The 18436-nt window shown below is 44.4% G+C and overlaps 1 protein-coding gene across 1 annotated transcript; it reads left to right on the plus strand.

Annotated features, from left to right (window-relative positions):
- Positions 1 to 675: 675 nt before the first annotated feature.
- Positions 676 to 16643, plus strand: TXNL1 (thioredoxin like 1). The gene is made up of 7 exons (XM_026865873.1): positions 676 to 777; positions 1086 to 1286; positions 4746 to 4868; positions 5248 to 5317; positions 5919 to 6091; positions 8396 to 8500; positions 14984 to 16643. The coding sequence occupies exons 1-7, from the start codon at positions 676 to 678 to the stop codon at positions 15011 to 15013; spliced, it is 804 nt and encodes a 267-aa protein (XP_026721674.1). The 3' UTR covers positions 15014 to 16643.
- Positions 16644 to 18436: the final 1793 nt, after the last annotated feature.

Below are 18436 nucleotides of genomic sequence, written 5' to 3' on the forward strand. Positions count from 1 at the left end.
GGGCTTACTCCACCCATATACAAACTGTTCCTGAAACGGGAACATTTCATCTGCAGTTTTCTCAAGTTTTCCCACAACTTTCAGTCACAATGGGAAGCCTGAAGGAAATCTGTTCAGACAGTATACTAAGAGTACAGTCCTGTGGCTGTTGACACGCTTGGTGAATCACAAATAACAATATTGTGAAATTCTCCAAAATGAGGATGCACACAAAAATGCGAACAAAGAACACTTTTGTTCAGAAAAGTGTCCTTGTGGTTCTCACTGGGGTGTCCTTCATTTAAGCAGTGCACAGGCTGTTTAACAGGCTGCTTGTATAATACCTTTAAATGCAGAAGAGAACAGCAGAATGAATTAAAAACAGTAAGTCTTTCCAAACCAATATTGGTGTAGTTGTTGAGCAGAGTGAAAAATGCGATGAACCGATATGATTAGTGGGACTAGATTCCTCTCAAGTACTACTCAGCTGTTTTTAACAGACAACAGTGTTGCAGGTGAGCTATTAATTGTCTTAAGGGTCGTTAACAAAAATTAACAATGGTATGTTGAAAGGAAGTGTCTTGAATTAACACAAATTAAAATGGAGAGAGATGATCATCAGAGTGGTGACAGTGTTTGCAAATGACACTAAATTATGGGAAGTTTTGGAGAAACTGCTATGGGTGCATAGCAGGTATGAATACAGGGAGAAATCAAGTGGAATTCACCTTCTACAGCAGCAGGCTGCAGTTCCTGGGTGTGCATGAGTGTGGCTTGGGAGATGGGAGGCATGCAGGTGTAAAGAAAGCATGTAAAATAAAAGGGTTAAATTAAGCTGCCCTCCACTTTCAAGAGCGAGTAATATGATTTTTATGGTGTTCAGACAAATCTGCTGACAATGTGAAGTCCACTCAAAGAATACCCAAATGCGTAAAGGATTAGGAGGATCTGAAGAATTTAAATTACTGAGTTAAAGCTGTTTATAAAATAACAAATACTGTTTGTGATGTCTGAGGTGATGTAGCTTGATTAATACCGTGTGTGTGTATTCTTCTCGAGGTGAAGCAAGCTAATGTTTTTGTCCAATATTGGTAATACTCCGTTAGGTAACACTTCTAATTTATGCATTCCAGGGAACAGCTGCTACCAATAATATATCGGCAACACCGACGTTTCTGTTTTTCCGAAACAAAGTGCGAATCGACCAATATCAAGGAGCAGATGCTGTAGGTTTAGAAGAAAAAATTAAACAGCACCTGGAGAATGACCCTGGAAACAGTGAAGATACAGATATCCCCAAAGGATATGTATGCATCCCTTGAGATAATTTTTTTTAATGTTTGTGAAACTTGAATGTTTAGAAAAAATAATCTGTTGCTTTCTAAGCATACTCCCAAGTCAAATAATACTTCCTTAGGCAAAACCGCAGGTTCCCCGTGGCTTTGAGAAGATCAGTTGTCTGCGTTTCCTTTTTCAGATGAGATTTAAAAATCAACATGTACATGTGTAGTAAATGTGGTGATAGAATTATAAAATGTTTTAAGAAAAATCTCCTCACATAGCCCTTAGTCGTTAAAATAATGAACTTAATGTTTTATGATGAACTTTTTGCTGCAGCTGCTTATTCTGCCGCTTTCTTCTCAGACCCCCCAATCTGTCTTCCCAAGACGTATTTTTAATGTCTAAAAATGTCCGTGGGAAAAGACATTGGTAGACATGGTTGTCAAAAACATTGAAAAGTTGCTCTAGTTGTTCCTTAAGAAATCCCCTCTGTTGTTTATGAGGTGGTAGGTTCATTTTAGGTTTTCCTTTTTTTTTTTTTTTTTTCTTCTTGCTCCCTACCCTTTCTTTAATTCCCCTTATTTCATCTCTCTCTCTCAAAAAAAAAAAAATTAAAAAAAGATTCTGTTGCCAAAGGAATTAACCTTTGTAACAGTTCAGCTCTATCTTCCTCTAGCAGCTTGCCCTGAAAATAGGATGTCTTTGGGAGGGTGTCTTTAGATAAACCCTATCTCCAAATATGTTTTCTTTTGCCTAATTGCTAATGTTTGCAAAAGTGGGTGGTGCTGGAAAGTGTTCTCTTTAGATTTCTTCTTGTCTGTAAAAGAATGAAGGATATAAAAATATATGAAGTGAAAAAATGTCACAGGAATACTTGGAAAAGATTACGTGCCTGGTCTGAGTGGCAAACGAGTTACCTCGCACTGACTGGGAATTTGCTTTCAATGTAATGCTGAACGCGTATCACTGTGTCTGTAGGGCTGCTGCTGCACATCACTGCAGTGACTGCTGGCCGGGCATTCACAGATAACCTACACTAAGTAAATACCTTGTAAATACTCACTATTTTTTTTTTAAAAAGGCAAATATTTCTAAATATACGTCCTCGCACCGAATGGCTTTTAAACCTTGCATCGAAATTTCTCGTAACTAAAATCCAACTTTAACGTTTTCTTCCAAAGAATTTAAAAATCGGTGTCACAAACAGAATATTTTTAAATCATGGCATGATTTGCCCGTGTCTCATAGGTAAATCAAAGCTTTGTAGGGATACTTGAATTTTTGGCCAGAATTCCACTAAGGAAGCCATCCGCTCAGAAATATTTTCACCGTGTTCTGCATAGTTTTGTGTTACCTTGAGGCTATTGTGCATCCAAATCCTATGCCTGTGCTAACGAACACGTGCAAATGAGACCCTGACGTGACAAAACGCTTTCCTAGAGCTGTCGTCTTAGGTGGGACTCTCCAAGCAGCCCTCGGTGTAACATTCCTCCTTAACTGAGATTGTCTGTTGTTCCACCAGAAGAATCCCCGCAGTCAGTTACGTGGTGTGTTGCATTTTGCCCGAATGGGGTCACAGCTCTGGGCTTGGCTGGTTGCTGCAGCCTGGGCCTCGCTGTGTCTTAGCAAATCTAATCATTAAACTTAGCTGGGATGGGTAGCGGTGGAACCCAGAATTACATCGTTAAACGCAAAACTGGGCTTTGTGGAGGTTAAGTCTTTTGAATTTGTAGCTGGTCATGTCCTGTCAGGCAAATGTAAGCAGGGTGCAAATCCATCTGAATACTTCTCATTTAAATAAACCACCGGGGCACAGGCCACTTGAATTTCGAGCGGTTCAGCTGCTTGTGCAGCACCTGCTGCGGAACAGCTCGCGTGTGAACGCTTGCACTGACAATTATTGTGAAACCCTCTGTGGAACTGCGGGAATGAGGTTCAGGTTGTTGGCTTTGGAGCCCTGAAAATCATTCAGGTAGCAGGTTCTGGTCTGCTCAGATGGTTTTGAGATGAGCGTGCCTCTCATATAGAAGTTGACCTTTCAGGAGGTGGTGTCAGCCCTGCGGATCTAGTCCCGAGCCCGTTGGGGGCTGGACGAGCCGTGCAGGAGTCCTGCTTGACCCCCGAGGGGGTCTGAAATGCTCCTTGGGCGTGTGCTTGCCCTTGGCCCCCAGAAGGGACCTTTATTCTCCTGCCCAGCCGTGTGTTCCTTTTCTGCCCTACAGAGCGTGCCAGTTGGAAGCTGAGCCTTCCCTTGGATGTCGACGGCAGGATAAGGATTTTTATTTGCTCAGAATAACAGTCACAAGAGGGAAGGGAAGTGACATACAGGAAACGAGTTGTTTGCTCTCAGCAGCCTGTTTGTGGGTTCTGTTTGTACCCTGAAGCTACAGCTGAGGAGTTGTATGCAGTAATTTTCAAGCTAGTCTGTGTTGTTTTTTTTTTCTTACAAGAGTGCTGTAATATGATTTGGGATCTAATAGATGCCATTAAGAAGGGTATTTTGAGTTGTCATCCTAAAAGTCCCTGTAGCTCCTCACCTCTGGACTGTTGTCTGACTGTGGGCTGATTATGAATCTCTATTGTTACAGTGTGAGGTGTTGATACCCTGGCTTGTGGCCTCACGATATGAAATACTTGATTTTTAGCCTGGCTGCTTGTGCTTCAATTGGACTCGGTTTACTTTAGTTGTAGGCAAAAAAAAATCCTTGTTATCTGGAAATTGGTACAGATTGTTCTGCCTCTGCAAACATGCCACCTTTGAAATGGCCTGGGGCACGGCTAGCAGTCTGCTTTAATCGGAGAACACGTATAGGTTAAAGCTTTTAGTTGGACCTTTTACAAAAGAGCTGAGCAATAAAACAAACTGGCTCATGGTGAGCAGTAGCTTCTGTTTTCTGATGGTCTGTGTTTTTACCGAAGCATATGGAGGAAGGAGTCGAAAAAGGTTTCATACAGGTAGTTTGTACAGTGCCAAACCCCAATCAGAGTAAGACTAGCTTGGCACGTGAGGCTTGGTAAGAACTGTAGTGGTGGTCTCATATATGTTCTGCAATATATAGTGTATTTTTAGGGAGGTCCATTTTTTTTTTTTTTCTATTAAGTTGATCGTGGCTCCAGTCTAATGTCAGTTTGTCCGTGTTGTGGTGTGACTTGCAGTGCTCTAGGCTTGTTTATCAAAAGTGTATCTGGAAATTCTCCCTGTAGCCAATGTCTGGCTCTCAGCATGGCAAGCGTGAGCACCCGGGTGCAGGATCCTGAATGGAGGGGAAAAAATGTCGTTCAGTTATGAACAGGATCCATCCGAGTACTACTGAGTCTTTAGTTTCTGTTTGTCACGCCTTTTGATATAAACCCCGGAGGTTTTCTGTGTGTCTTGTTATTTTAATCTGTTGAATGAAGAATGTCATTCATTCCAATGCTTACTAATCCCAGGTGAGTTCGTGACGCACTTACGCACTCAGCAATGCTCTTGCTCTTACTTTCAGATGGATTTAATGCCATTTATCAATAAAGCCGGCTGTGAATGTCTTAATGAGAGTGATGAGCACGGATTTGATAATTGTTTACGTAAAGACTCTACCTACTTGGAATCGGACTGTGACGAGCAGGTACAGTAGATGTTTTTAAGTGAGATATTTTCTGTGGTGGTCTGGTCTGCAAGCATTTATTTAAGAACTTGTCTATTTGCTATCGTTACGCTAGTGTGAGTAAGAGTGGGAGACGGTAAGTCGGAGGTAAGTCAAGTTAGTATAGAAAGGGAGTTGTAGCATTTCCAGTTTCACATCTCTTTATGTATGGAAGAAAACTTCCAAGCAGAGTAGTGTTTGCTGATAGTTTAAAGTGACAGAGCAGTGCATGTGTGGAACATAGTGAAGGTAAGTACTTAATTTTATTTCAAAGCTCAGACTTATTTCTAGTTTGTTATTGTGCTGTGTTGTTTTTTAAGAATGAAGATGGTGTTTAACAGCAACTTTTTTTTCTCCGCAGCTGCTTATCACTGTAGCTTTTAGTCAACCCGTCAAGCTTTATTCTATGAAACTTCAGGGGCCAGATAATGGTGAGTGAAGTGTCTGTTCAATCATGTCTTTGAAACCAAAGCTTTGCCCATGTTTATCTGATTATTTATTTTTTTTAAACGACACTGTTGTCCCTGGAACCTTCTGAGAATCCCACAGCAGCTTCAGTAAATGAGTTGTAAATGAGTTACATAACAAATGATCTCGTTCCTTTTTTCACTGACCTCGTGCCTGGGTATTTGGAATGACACAAATATAACTATTTACTGTAGTTTGATACGCTACAAAGAGAAACTTGCGTTTCATTCAAGAATTAATGCGTGAGCTATTGAAGGGTAGAGCTTAGTTTTTATGGTAACTCAGTTTGCGTTATTAAATTACACAAAGTGTTCAGGTGTTGTATGACACAGCAAAACTATTTTTAGAGCATTTATTACAGTTTTTTGTGTGGAATTCTGTCTCTGACATGTGGACGAGTAGTGCAACCCGGGATGTCCATCCCCACCCGGGTGGTGATGTGGGATTGGCAGTACTAAACAGGGAGAGCTCGTGCCTGCCTGGAGCGGGGTCTAGGGGCTGGCAAGGGGGGGCTTCTCAAAATACATTTAAACAATGGAATCCCACTCCTCTATTTGAACACAGGGCAAGGTCCAAAGTACATAAAAATCTTTATCAACCTCCCTCGGTCTATGGATTTTGAAGAAGCAGAAAGAAGTGAACCGACTCAAGCCCTGGAGCTGACACCAGATGATATTAAAGAAGATGGTATTGTCCAGCTTCGCTATGTAAAATTTCAGAACGTTAACAGTGTAACTGTAAGTAAAGCTTCTGTTCCGAGCTCTGTGCGGGCTCAAGTACCTGCAATGTCTTTAAACTCAAAACCTGCTTTCTGTGAGGGTTCTTAAATGTTGTCATCAAATTTGTCTTTTAACAAGCTCTCTGATTCTCTTGCTGTAAGAGACTTTCCACAGACTTCACACAGGGTTTTTGACTCTCAAATCCAGGTGTAGTTGCTCCTCTTCCATTTCAAAAATACAGGTTCTAGTGCAGTGTGTGTGGTGCCTAAATTGGTGCTGGAATTGCTTTATGCTTGGCCGTGCCCTGTTTCCTATGGTACTGTGCAGAACTCTTCAGAAGTCTCCAGCTGCTTATGGAGTTACAGGTAACTCCGAAACGTTAATCCACCCTCAATCTTTTCATCACAGTTCTTCTGTAAAAAAGTTTCTAGGAAATTTCTACGTTGCTGTTTGTGGACTGCATCTTAGATCAGTCAGCTACTTCCATGTTTAGTGTTTTACTAGCAGTTATTTTCAAGGTAATGGGAAGCAAACTTAAATAACTCCTTTTCACGTCAGTTATTTCTGTGGAGTTCCCTTTGTGACCAACTTTATCCTTCCCCAGATGAAATGGGGATCGGTGACATAAGCTCGTATTCTACAAAGCTGTGCTGACAAGTACAAGTTACGTATTTGTTCTTTAATAAAATCCGCTGTCAGCTTTAGATGAGGTGGTGTGCAAACACCAGACGAGCGATAAGGTGATTAAATAGATGCTCTGCTTGTTTGCACTCGTTGCGTGTGGGCGCTGCCGTGGCACTCCTCATCTCCCAGCTAAACCTGGGTTCTGTAGGTAAGGCTTCCTAAAACCGGGATGGTCGGGCTTCTCGGCCCCCACCTGGCAGGTGAGGACGCTCTGCTCGCGTGCAGAGCCCTGTGGGGAACAGCCTCCCGTTCGGCTCCGGAGGAACTGGAGGAGGCACAGTTGTCACGTACACAAATTATTTGGCTTTTCTGCCGTGTGTAATCAGAACTACTGGTTGAACATTTCTGTTAGCAAGTTCATACTTCATTTGTATGTATCACTGCTGGGTGTTAGTTGTAACTTACCTGGTTTATTAATTGTATACCCTGTAGTTACTAATCTGTATAACTGATAACCAATGCTGGTTTTCCCCGTTTGTTGTGTGTTTCTCTTCATTTCTGCCACCTCAGTGGCATTTGTTTTCCTCTGTACTTGTTGAACTTTTCACGTCACTGCTGAGACGGAATCTCTGCACACATTGCAGTTCACCTGCTCGACAAAAGCCGGGCCGTGACAGGCTCTTGTGTTTCTTTCTGTCAGAATAGCACTTTCCCCAGCGTTTCAACCCTCACCTTTCACACATCTTGTTTGTGTAGGAAAATACAGGCTCTTCCAGCTGCGGTGAATGTCTGTACAGGTTTAGATCAGCAGTCCCTCTGGCTGATCACGCACTTGGGAGCACGTGGTGGTGGCACAAATAAATTTACGTACGGGGCAAGGCCGTAGCGGCACGTTCCCTCCAGCACTGGGCAGCCTGTGGCACGGGCAGTTTCTGGGGCAGAACGGGTGTTTTCATACGCACAGGCTGTGGCTTGTGGAAGGGGTGTGATGCCGCCCCTTGCTGCCTCTTGTCCTCCCTCTCCTTCTGTTACTCTGCTTCTGATGCCACTACTCACTTGCTTCCTTGTTCCTCCTTTCTCCACACTCACAGTAAAGTGTGGAAAGATCTGCAAACGCCTCATTGCTCTTCTGACTCCCAAGTTCCTTACAAATACTACTTCACATTAAAAAAATTGTTCTTTCATTTGTCCACTTTAAAAAGTGTTGTGGTTCTAGCAATAATTCCTTAGTGTGTATCTCAGAAGAAGCTTGATATTTGTTTGAAACCCTAAAATAACTTCCTAGAGCTAGTACTCGTGCTGTAAAACGTGTAATTGTGGAAGCTGTTGTAGTAAACTGCACACAAGTAGTCTTAGGGGCCTCAGCAAACATAGTTAAATAGATACTTCATGTCAGATTCCAGTAAATTGTGACTTCTTAGATCCTGTTTTTACTTGCTGAATGTGGTCCTGGGTCAGAAGTGGGAAATTCCAAGCTGTACAGGGTGTTTTAACTACCAGGAAAATAGTAGCATTCTATATGATCATTATTTAAAATAAGAGGACAGTAGCTTATCTAAACACTACAGAAGCCTCTATAACAGGGAAAAGTGTTAGTTTGTTTAGTTCAGAAATCTTGGGGGCCTTACGTTTTATTTATTAACCCAAGGATGGACAGTTTCCCTTAACTCTTGTGTTTGGGTGTTGTTTTTTCTTTAGTTGTTTGTCCAATCCAATCATGGGGACGAAGAGACAACAAGGATTACATACTTCACGTTTATTGGAACTCCAGTCCAAGCAACAAATATGAATGACTTCAAGCGAGTGAGTCCTCTTTCTTTAAAAGCACTTTTGAATGTTTTAAACCGCCTCAAAAATGGGTTGACAGAACAAATACCTTGGTTGTTACTAGAATTCCACAGCTTGAGGTAGTTTTGGCATCCAGAAGAAAATGTGCAGCTTTCTTTTTACAGATCTTTGGTCTTGCTTACAACTTCTGTTCATTGAATGTATAAAAATAACTGATCAGAATACATACATGAAAACTTGAGGGACTGTCAAGTTATATGTGCTACAAACAGTGATATTTTTTTTAACAGCCATGAGTTTTACGTCCTGATTTTGAACTTGCTTTCTGATGGTGTTCAGGAAGTAGAGAAGCAATTGTTTGTGCGAATTAAAAAGGCTCCTTGTGATTGACGTGGCTTCTACTTTGAAGGACTTTCTGCACTGGGCAACGTAAAATAAGCCTGAGATCTGAAATTTGGTCACAAGGTGTCTGTTTAATTAAAAATTCCTGCTTTTTAAAGAGCAAATGAAGCAAACAATTTACTACGCTGACTTCAGACACTAGTGCTGAACAACAAGGCGCTCAATTCCTGATTAATTTATTTTGGAGAATGTGAAACGGGTTTGAAAATTTTGAAACTTTAAAGCTACTTACAACTTTGTCAAAATGTACTAAGGCTTCTTAAAATAATCTGCTTTAAAACTTGGTAGCCTCTGTAAAAGGGCAAATACTGCTGTAACACTTGCCTACAAACTGCTGTGTTGGTGAGCAGTAACAGTGAAGGCATCACAATTTATTATCCCAATAACCTGTAACTTCAGAAGGTTAAAAACACTAACGCTCACCAACATGCCACGTACCTGGAATTTTTAACATCACAACTTATTCTTAACTTCTACATGTAAAATTTAATGCAGGTAATGGTTAAGTTAGTAAATAGAAGTTTAACAGGTTTTGTTGCCTTTCCATGAAACTTGAAGTCATTGAAAAAGTTGTTCTAATGTACTAAAATTAACTGGGTATCAGTTTTAGACCTTCCTAATATATCACTTCCAATTCTCCCAGAACTAGAAGTACGTTAAATGATTTGCAATCTGCTTACATTTTCTGTTTTATATTGGCTTTTTTTGTCAGTACTTGTGGCATTCGGGCACCCCCTGCAACGAGTTGTGCGATTCCTAATTTAGCAGCATTAATCTGCAGTACTTGCTGGTTATTGCTGGGAGAGGGATGGGACTTGACTCGCTATTGGATCCCTATCTCACTTTCAGGTCTCTGTAAATTAGTTTTGCTTTCAAAAGTGCTGAAATTTTATTTTCAGCAAGGGCACTCTTTGCACATGACTTTCTGATTGTTAAAGTAGTGATTTATTATTTCTAATTGATAATCCTGGTTGGGGTGTGCCTGGTAAAGCAGTCCAGACTTTTGCAGAAGGTTACAGGGGTTTGAGACCAGTGTTGAGGCCGCACAAGGTGCGTTTCCTACAGCATTTAAGTTGCATGGCCAAACAGTTTGGGCCCAGGACTGAAGGGCTGCTGTAGCCTGGACCTGGCTGCTGGAACGAGCTGAGCTCCAGCCCGTGGTTGGGGGGGAGTGGGCTTCTGAATTCCCACGTGCCCTCACACAGCCCTAGCGTGGCTCTGCAGGCATCTCGTCCCTCGGAGGTAGGTGGAGTGATTCACAGGGGTCTCCCGGTTCTAGATGCAGCGTGGACGCCAGGGAGCTGCTCTAGGGCCGGGTAAATGCTGCGCCGGTGAAGGTTTGGTTTCCTTCGTGGTCGCAGGGGAGTGCCCTTTGTGTTGCGTGACACCCGTGTGAGCGGACGGGGAGGGGGCACAGCCCCGGCCCCCGGGGGGCACCGACCAGCACCGCGGTGTGGGCGCTGCTGGTGGCCTCCCGGGGCTGGGCAGCTGCCCACAGCGGCCTGCGGAGAGGGGCAGGGGCTGCTGGGTTGTGAGGTGGCTCGTCCTGCCTCCCTTCCCATACTCATCCCCACTGTATTCCTGTTTTGCTTCCTGAACATGTAGTTTTAATATTAGGCTGTTAAAATATTTCATCGTAACAAATGGGATGTGTAGTCTGGCAGAGCTGCAGTGCTCGTAGGAATTTTAACTTTTGTTCCCTCTCTTCCAGTGATCCTGTCAGTTACGAAACCTTAATATAGTGTTGGGCATTAATTATATTTAGCTTTGTAGATTAACTGGGAAACCTTATTTTTCTTTTCATCTCCTTGAGTAGTTACCCACACTACTCCTCACTGCTTTCATCTCTCTCACTCCCTCATCTCAGTCTGTCTCTACTGTTCATATTTCTCTTCTAATGAGGATAGAAACAGTATTGCACTGTGATTAACTGCCCGCTTGGCAGTTGATGAGTAAAGTGTGTAAGTGCGGGTCCCGTGTCCTTCGGGCAGCTGCGGAAGGCTCGTGTTGGCTCGGGTGGTGCTGGCTCTGAGAAGATTGGCTGCTTCTGGGCCAGGGAGTCGCTGCGTGTGGCTAATAGAAATGAGGCATGTCTGCAGGACTTACACCGTCACGTAGGAAGATGAAACTCATCTAATTTGGAAAATAATGACAGTACTAAGCGGATTGGTTAAGTCAGTCCTCCTTTAGTGATTTTTTTTTTTGGGGGTGGGGCCTCAAATTAGTTTGGACGTACATAGACTCACGGATCAGCCCAGGTTGAAGGGACCTCCAACGATGACCTGATCCACCCTTGCCTGGGCAGGGGAGCTGAGATGAGGTTATCCAGCCCCTCGAACCCCCGGTGACGGGGACTCTGCCACGTCCCTGCGGAGGTTGTTCCTGCACTGGTTGGTCTCGCTGCAGAAATGTCTCTCATTTTCTCACATGTAGTTGGTATTGCTGGATTGAGTGAGGAAAGCTAGAAAAGCAGCTTTCAAACTTGTTTTAATGTGTCGTGTGTATCCTGCTCCTTGCACAGCTTGATTTTTGTCCTCTGGAGAGGAGGGGAGTCTTTGGAGTGATGGAAAAGAGGGACAGCAAGGGAAAAACTACTTCAAACAGACTACGGTGTAGGGAGTTAAGCACAGAGAGCAGTGGGGAGAGACCTGTTCTTTGCCCTGTTTAAATGAAGAGGCCCTCAACAGCAGAGAGCTGGGGTGGATATTCCCTTCCTAGATGTATTTAATATATTCCGAAATGCTTCTGGAGAAGCTTGACCTAAAGGCATGTTTGATTTTAAAAAACATGCTGAACACGAGGAGTGTTTACGCCGCTGCTCCGCGGGCACGTGGGGTCTGACTGAAGGTGTAACTGAGGACACAACTCCTCTAGTAGAGCGCATTTGGGTGGTGGTACATGGCTTTTGAGATTTGCTTCTGGTGCTGCAGGATGCTCAGACTGCTTGGGGCAGACAGCTGGAAGGGTAACGGTGCAGGTTCTGTGGGGTGTTTGCGGATGGCCGGTGGCTTTAGTATTCGGTGGGCCCCTGTGAATCGTGGGGGGAACTTGTAAACGTGCTTTTGTTTTTGGAAGAGCGTGCGACTGTGGGTGTCCAGTATAGCTGCTGTTTCTTTCTGGTGTGAATGAGTAAAGCCTACAGCTGCTCAGTTTTGAGGTGGGGCACAGATGAATGTTGACAGGGTGTGGGACATGTTCTTGTCCCCTCTTGGACGGAGGCTTTCTTTCTACTCAGAACTGCTTAATTGCACTACATGCTGCTGCTTTTTTTTTTTTCTTGTAACATTTTGTTTGTTTGTTTTTCAGCTTAACTTCCCATTTCTAAAGAACTAAAAAGGCAGAAGAAATTAAAAAGTAATAATAAGATTGAAGTGGCCTTGCACTGCTCCCTCCCTTGCTCCCTCTGCTCATCTAGCATCTTTCACCCTTTCCACAATCTCAGCACTGATGCGAGAGCTGCCTTCTCTGCACCTTCTACCGTCAGGAAAAGCCTTCTCTACCTTCTGACTCATCAACTCATCTTTCCCCTCCACTCCCCGCTCCAAATCTTACCTTAAACACTTCTCTTTACCTGTCAGTCCTATCCAATTTCTGTCCTGCTGTCACCCTGAACATCTGAAAGTCATACCACACCGTACTCACAGGTTATTTTCCATAACTGATCTCTCAGCCTGTGTTGAATTTGTAAAACCGTTTGAGATGTGGCTTGTGAAATGCTCTACCAAAGCTTGACTTTTTGAACGTCTTAGTGGAGCTTAGTGGTGCTCTGTGTCGTGGCCCTGCAGCAGGCAGGCCAGCAGGGGCTGCAAAGTGCCGCTCTTTTTGTCCCTCCGGTGGCACTGGGCGCCTGTGCAGGGAAGACAGCGAGGAGTTGGTGAGTGTCTGCACATAGGGGGACTGATCAGGGTTTCCCAACAGCATCCTACTAATTTTACTTGCTTGACCTCTTACATATAAAAAACCGAAGCAAACAGCCCCAACTCTGCTCCAGGAGGTTCAGTATTAAGGTGTCACTCTTGGTGACAAACCATGGAGTTGGTTGTGGGTTCGTCACGCTCTGCCCTGAAGCTTGGGGAACGGCCGAGCGCCCGAAGGAAAACCTGCTCCGAACCCCTCGTCTTCTGGTGGGAATCCCAGGCTGTAACCGCTACCTTGGAATGCACTAGGTGGCAGCTGTTTCTGTGAAAGGAAGGAAAACGGATCTGCTTCTGAGGAAAGAATAATGACGGTTGTTGGGTTGCACTTGAAATAGCCCATTTCCTTTTGGGAAGGTGGAGTGGGATGCTCAGAAAATGGGATTCTTTCCCCTGTGATAACAAAATATCCATATTGGTGTGATTTTTCACAGATAATACACATGGGCGAGTTGTCAATCTCTGCCTCAGACTGGTATAGCAATATTTGTCCTTGATGTGCCACACTTGCTAACACCTAATCTTTAATCTTTTAACTGTGTTTTTTCTTTTTTTAATTTTTTCTGTGTTTTTTTTTTTTCCTTTATCTGTGTGTGAACACAGTTTGATGCTTTGGAAACACACAAAGAATAAATACTGCTTCTTGACAAGTTTAACTTTTTTTTTTAACTTAATTAATTGGATCTTAATGCAAGTACTTGGGCTTCTGATTTTTATTTTTTTTTCTTCTTTCGTTATGTTGTCAGATTGGAATTTTCCTGACCCTTAAGCATTAGGTTGAATTTACAGCTTGGTGAAATGCTCCTGGTCAAGGCTTCCTTGGAGGTGAAAATGGTCTTCAAAAGTACTTTTCATCAGGAGATCTCAATTACTTTGCAGTGATAACTCAGCTGACCAAAAGCAGCTGGACAGTGAAAAAATTTTCCCTCTTGAAATTTGACAAGAAAAGAAAAAAGGAAGGATCAGGATGAATGCTTCCAGCGAGTCTGTGACACTCCCCTAGTTCAGAGCTGAGGGGGGTTGGGGTGTTTTGTTATTCTGGTTTTCCCCTTAGTTCTGTATTCCACGGCTGAACGTATGAATCTTGGGTGGTATATTGTCACGTAACTGCCGAGGTAATTGATACTTCACACATTTGCCATAGCAGTCAGTTGGTTAGAATACCAAGAAAGGTTTAGTCCTTCGTTTCCAGCATTATTGTGAGTAGTAGAGAGAAATTCTACACTACTAGTTCCAGTAGTGTCATCCCCAGATCTCCGTTGGTGTGAACTCCAGCTACGCCTTGTCAGAGCCGTAAGTGCTGCCCCAGTTAAACGGAAACAAACTGGGACTCGGTGCCTTGCCCGAAGTCCCTCCTGCAGCTTGGAGCCTTAAACTTGAAGACTTCCTTTCTTTTTTATTTAGGTTTGGCTTATAAATGGCTGTTTTTTTCGAAGGGTCTGCAAGAGCACTAGAATGATGTCTGGATCTTTTCAGGAGAGTGACTAGAACGGCCTCGTTCTCTGCTCTGGGGCTCTGGTGGTGTTCTGTGCTGCAGGGGGCTGCCTGCCCCTCGGCGGGGCGCTGCGCTGGCCGTGCCCTTGCTCTCGGCTGGCAGGTCGCCTCGCAGAGCCTGTGGCAGCGCTGATCTGCTCAGGAGAGGGAAGCACTAAGCTGACTCTGATTCCAGGTGGAGTTGGCAGGATTGGAGATTGGAAGGAGACTTGGTAAGGAAAAAAAAAAAGTTTTGACAAGGAATAACTGAAAAATCAGGTGACTTCCAGATGTCTTTGTAGGTTTGGGCTGCGTTAGAAGGTGAATGTTCTCAGTGAGGGCCATGTCACGGATGCTGGGGGAGTGAACAGACTTGGACTTGAGCCCCCAGCCGTTCCCTTCCCGCTGTCATTTGCTGAGTGTGTTGGTGTAGAACACCCCCACTTTGCCGTGTGCTCTGTTGTGTGGCAGTCACTGTCTTCTAACCCTCCTCAAAAGGAGACTGATGCCTCGCTGTCCGTATGAGTACTAGAGAGAAGGTGTCTCGTGTGTCCTGCCCCCTCTTAACCCTCTAGGGGACTCACAGCGTAAGGCATGCTCAGATGCATTAACTCAGCTGAAAATTCGGTTGTGCTTGTTTATTTTGCAACTGACTTCAACTTGGAAGGACTTTCTTGGTTAAACATTATTTCTGGTTTTCTCTTATCAGGTAGTTGGCAAAAAAGGAGAGAGCCACTAGGACGCGGAAGACACTGGAAGGCCTTACGCAATCAAAGAGATCTTCACTCTTATCTACAACTCCTGGATAATTGCTTGACCATAACCAGAGACTGTCAATCTGTTTTGTTTAATGCCATTACCAATAAATCATTGCTTTTGTTGAGACGGAGTTTCCCTAGTGTGTTTCTGTTGTAATCCTCGGACATGTATTTGTAAATAAAATTCATTACTTTTGCCAAGTTTAATTTTGTTGTTCTAGTAACTGTGGCTCTTCCTTTGTTCTGTTTAAACGTCACAACTCAGCCGGCTTATCTTTAGAGACAGAAGACAGAATGTCGCTCCCGTTTGTTCCGAGAGTTTAAAATGTCAGATGGAAGTAAAACATAGACTGCCATCTAAAAATAAAATCCCAGCGACTCTCTTGTAAGACCGAGGGAGCTTAGGATCATTGTTCCCTCAAATACAGATACTCCTCACCTAGGAGTATCTTCGCCTGGTTGGGAAATTTCCATTTCCCTCCCCACCTCAGAAAGCCGGGCAGGGAGCACGTTTTAAGTCACCGTTCCATTAACTTGCAGATTTGTCACAAACGGCGTGCTGATGCAAGCTGTTCAGCACCAAGAATTCTTCAGTCCTTTGAAAACGTTTGGTTTTGTTAATATTACTAGAAAATATTGACCTCGTTTCCCAGGCAGACTCTAGCAAGCTGTGCACTTAGGAGGATTTAGATGTTTGTGTGCCCCACCTGAACATGAATTGCTTATTTCTTTTATTGGGTGTTTTTCCTCTCTGGATCGTGATAAGGAAGTGCTTATTGCACATACTAATTTTACATCTTAATTGGAATTCCTATATTACTATGGTAAATTTTCTTGGATGTGTGCCCTGAGTAATCTTAATAAATCGGGCATTGATCAGCACCATATACATATAATACTGTATAAATTCCCAGTAAAACTTGCTAAGTGTTTTAATTGGCATAATTAATTTCTTTGTAAAGTTAAATTTGTTACATTTCTAATTACCATAAATCCCACTAAGGCTTAAATCCTGTCCTAATTGGCATTCCCTCCTTGAACACAGTAGGGTGGTTCTCTTCTGGCTTGGCAGATTTGTATGTTAATACCGAGTTAACTTTCTGTTAGCACAGATATTTTCTCCAAACAGAAAACCGGGCATTGTCTAGGAAAGCATTCTTTGAGAGGCACTTTTTTTTCCCACGGTTTCACTGCGTGCTCCAGGAGCCTCCTCTACCTGTACCTTCTAGTCAGTGGCACGTGGTGATGTCTTGGGTTTCTTTCTACTTCCTTCGTGTTTTGCTTCCACGGGGGGTGTAAGGCATGTAACACTGTATATAGAAGATAAATCATTTTTGAATATAACTGAGGGCAATATGAATTACTGTTTCTGTTTATAATTTTGTACACTAATTACCTTTTGGGTTATTGTTTAAGTGCCTCATCTTAAGTATTGCTTACCTCATAATATTTATACCTGAGAGATTTGATAACCTAGTGATTCTCATCTTTGTAAAAGATTAGTCAAATTTATATTGTTTATGAGACTCTTCTGTGATTTCCTTGGTTGCATGATGCATACCTTCCAGAATGATACTATGTACATAGACCTAAATAAATGTTTAGAGGTAACTGTCACACGTTTCACTTGATGGAAAATGGGGTGGAATTCTGGACCAGGAGCTAAAACTCCCCAGCCTGGAGCGTTAGGCCACGATAGCTGGGAGCGGCGTTGCCCTCGGGCGGTGTTGGGGCTGTGGGGGATCTCAAAGGACCGGTGCTGGCCGTGCAGCTCCTTGCCCTGGGCTTCTGGTCTTGGTGGGAAACCCCCCACTGAGCAGTTGATCTGTTTTGAGGAGTCCTGAAAGGGGACGTAACGCTGCTTGTGTTCAGTGCAGAGGCTCTTGGCGTTAGGATTTGTTGCTAGTCCGAGCTCTGGGTGACTAGCGCTCGCTGCCATGAGGCGAGTTGTTATTGCTGTATCCTGAGGCTGCTGGCCTTGGTTTGGCGCAGGCGGGTGGAATATGCTGCCGCAGGGCTCAGAACTGCTACTGAGGCAAGGGGCATGCCTCTGCAAAATTAGCGCTGTGCTTTGACCCCCGAACAAGGCCTGGCCTGGCTTTGGCAGCGCTCCTGTCCCGCTGCCCCCCTCCAGCTGCCCCCCGCCCCTTGCTGCTTCCTTCCTGGCAAAATTGATGGGTTGAACTTTCAGCGAAACACTGAAAGGTGGCTGAAAATGGGTGAGTGCAACGTGTGTCCTACAGCTAACGGCCAAGTTCAGCTGGTCGTTGAAAGAGTTTTAGCTGGAACCCTCTCTTGCTTCCTCCAGGGCTGCCAGGCTGCTCCCAGAGGTTCGCTCGGTGTCCTTAAATGCCAAGAGGCTCTTCCGTGGCCGGGCTCGCCCGGGCGGAGCGCGCTGGCCGGGGTATGGGCGTGGGGGCTGCACCACGGAACCCACCCGCAGTGCACCGCCTGCGGTAGGGTCTCGCCGTGTGAACTGTTCCTGCGTGGGGGCACGGAAAAGCCTGAGCTTGTGCTGGAGTTGCTAGCTGACACCGTACGCTTTGATGCATGCTTGTCTCGTCTTCATCCTTTATGTCACTTGTGTGTTGAGATTAATAAGCATATGTTACCAGAGAGCTGCTGGACTTCATCTAAAGGCTGCTAGAGAGAGCAAATACAGCACCAGAGAGGTTGTTTATTTTCATGTTTATAGGCCTCAATGTTTTTAGTTCTGATAAGAGTTTGAGGTATTAGAAGACTAACCTCTAAATATCATTTGGCTTCTAAATTAATGGAGAAAATACAAGAAGTAATAATGGTTAGAAGCTAAAGCCTGAAAAAGTGCTTGTGGTCAAGGAGGTACATCTTTCATCTGCCCGATTCCTTCAAAATACTGCATTTCCTACTTCTGTCATCTCGCTTAGCTGATGATGCTTGTAAGGTTTTGCAGGCAATCGGAGACTAAACGTGACACGTCCTCTTAAAAGGTGCTGAGGAGGAAATCAAGAGTACAGTCAGGGGTGATAAAGAAGCAGAAATGCAGACTCTTCTTTTTCTCAGGCTGGCTTCACAAAATCATCTCAGTTGGAGAAGCCCTTGCAGCTCCTCCAGCCCAACCATGACCCTCCCCCTGACCGTTCCCAACTCCCCCAGATCCCTCAGCGCTGGCTCAGCCCGACTCTTCAACCCCTCCAGGGATCCCGGGGACTCCCCCCTGCCCCGGGCAGCCCATTCCAACGCCCAACAGCCCCTTCTGCACAGAAATCCTTCCTCAGAGCCAGCCTGACCCTGCCCTGGGCAGCTTGAGGCCATTCCCTCGGGGCCTGGCGCTGGGGCCTTGGCTCCAGAGACTCATCCCCCCTCTCTGCCCCCTCCTGGCAGGGAGTTGCCGAGGGCCAGGAGGTCTCCCCTCAGCCTCCTCT

The sequence above is a fragment of the Athene cunicularia genome (assembly GCF_003259725.1).
Source record: "Athene cunicularia isolate RWA chromosome Z unlocalized genomic scaffold, athCun1 chrZ_part1, whole genome shotgun sequence".
NCBI lineage: Eukaryota > Metazoa > Chordata > Aves > Strigiformes > Strigidae > Athene > Athene cunicularia.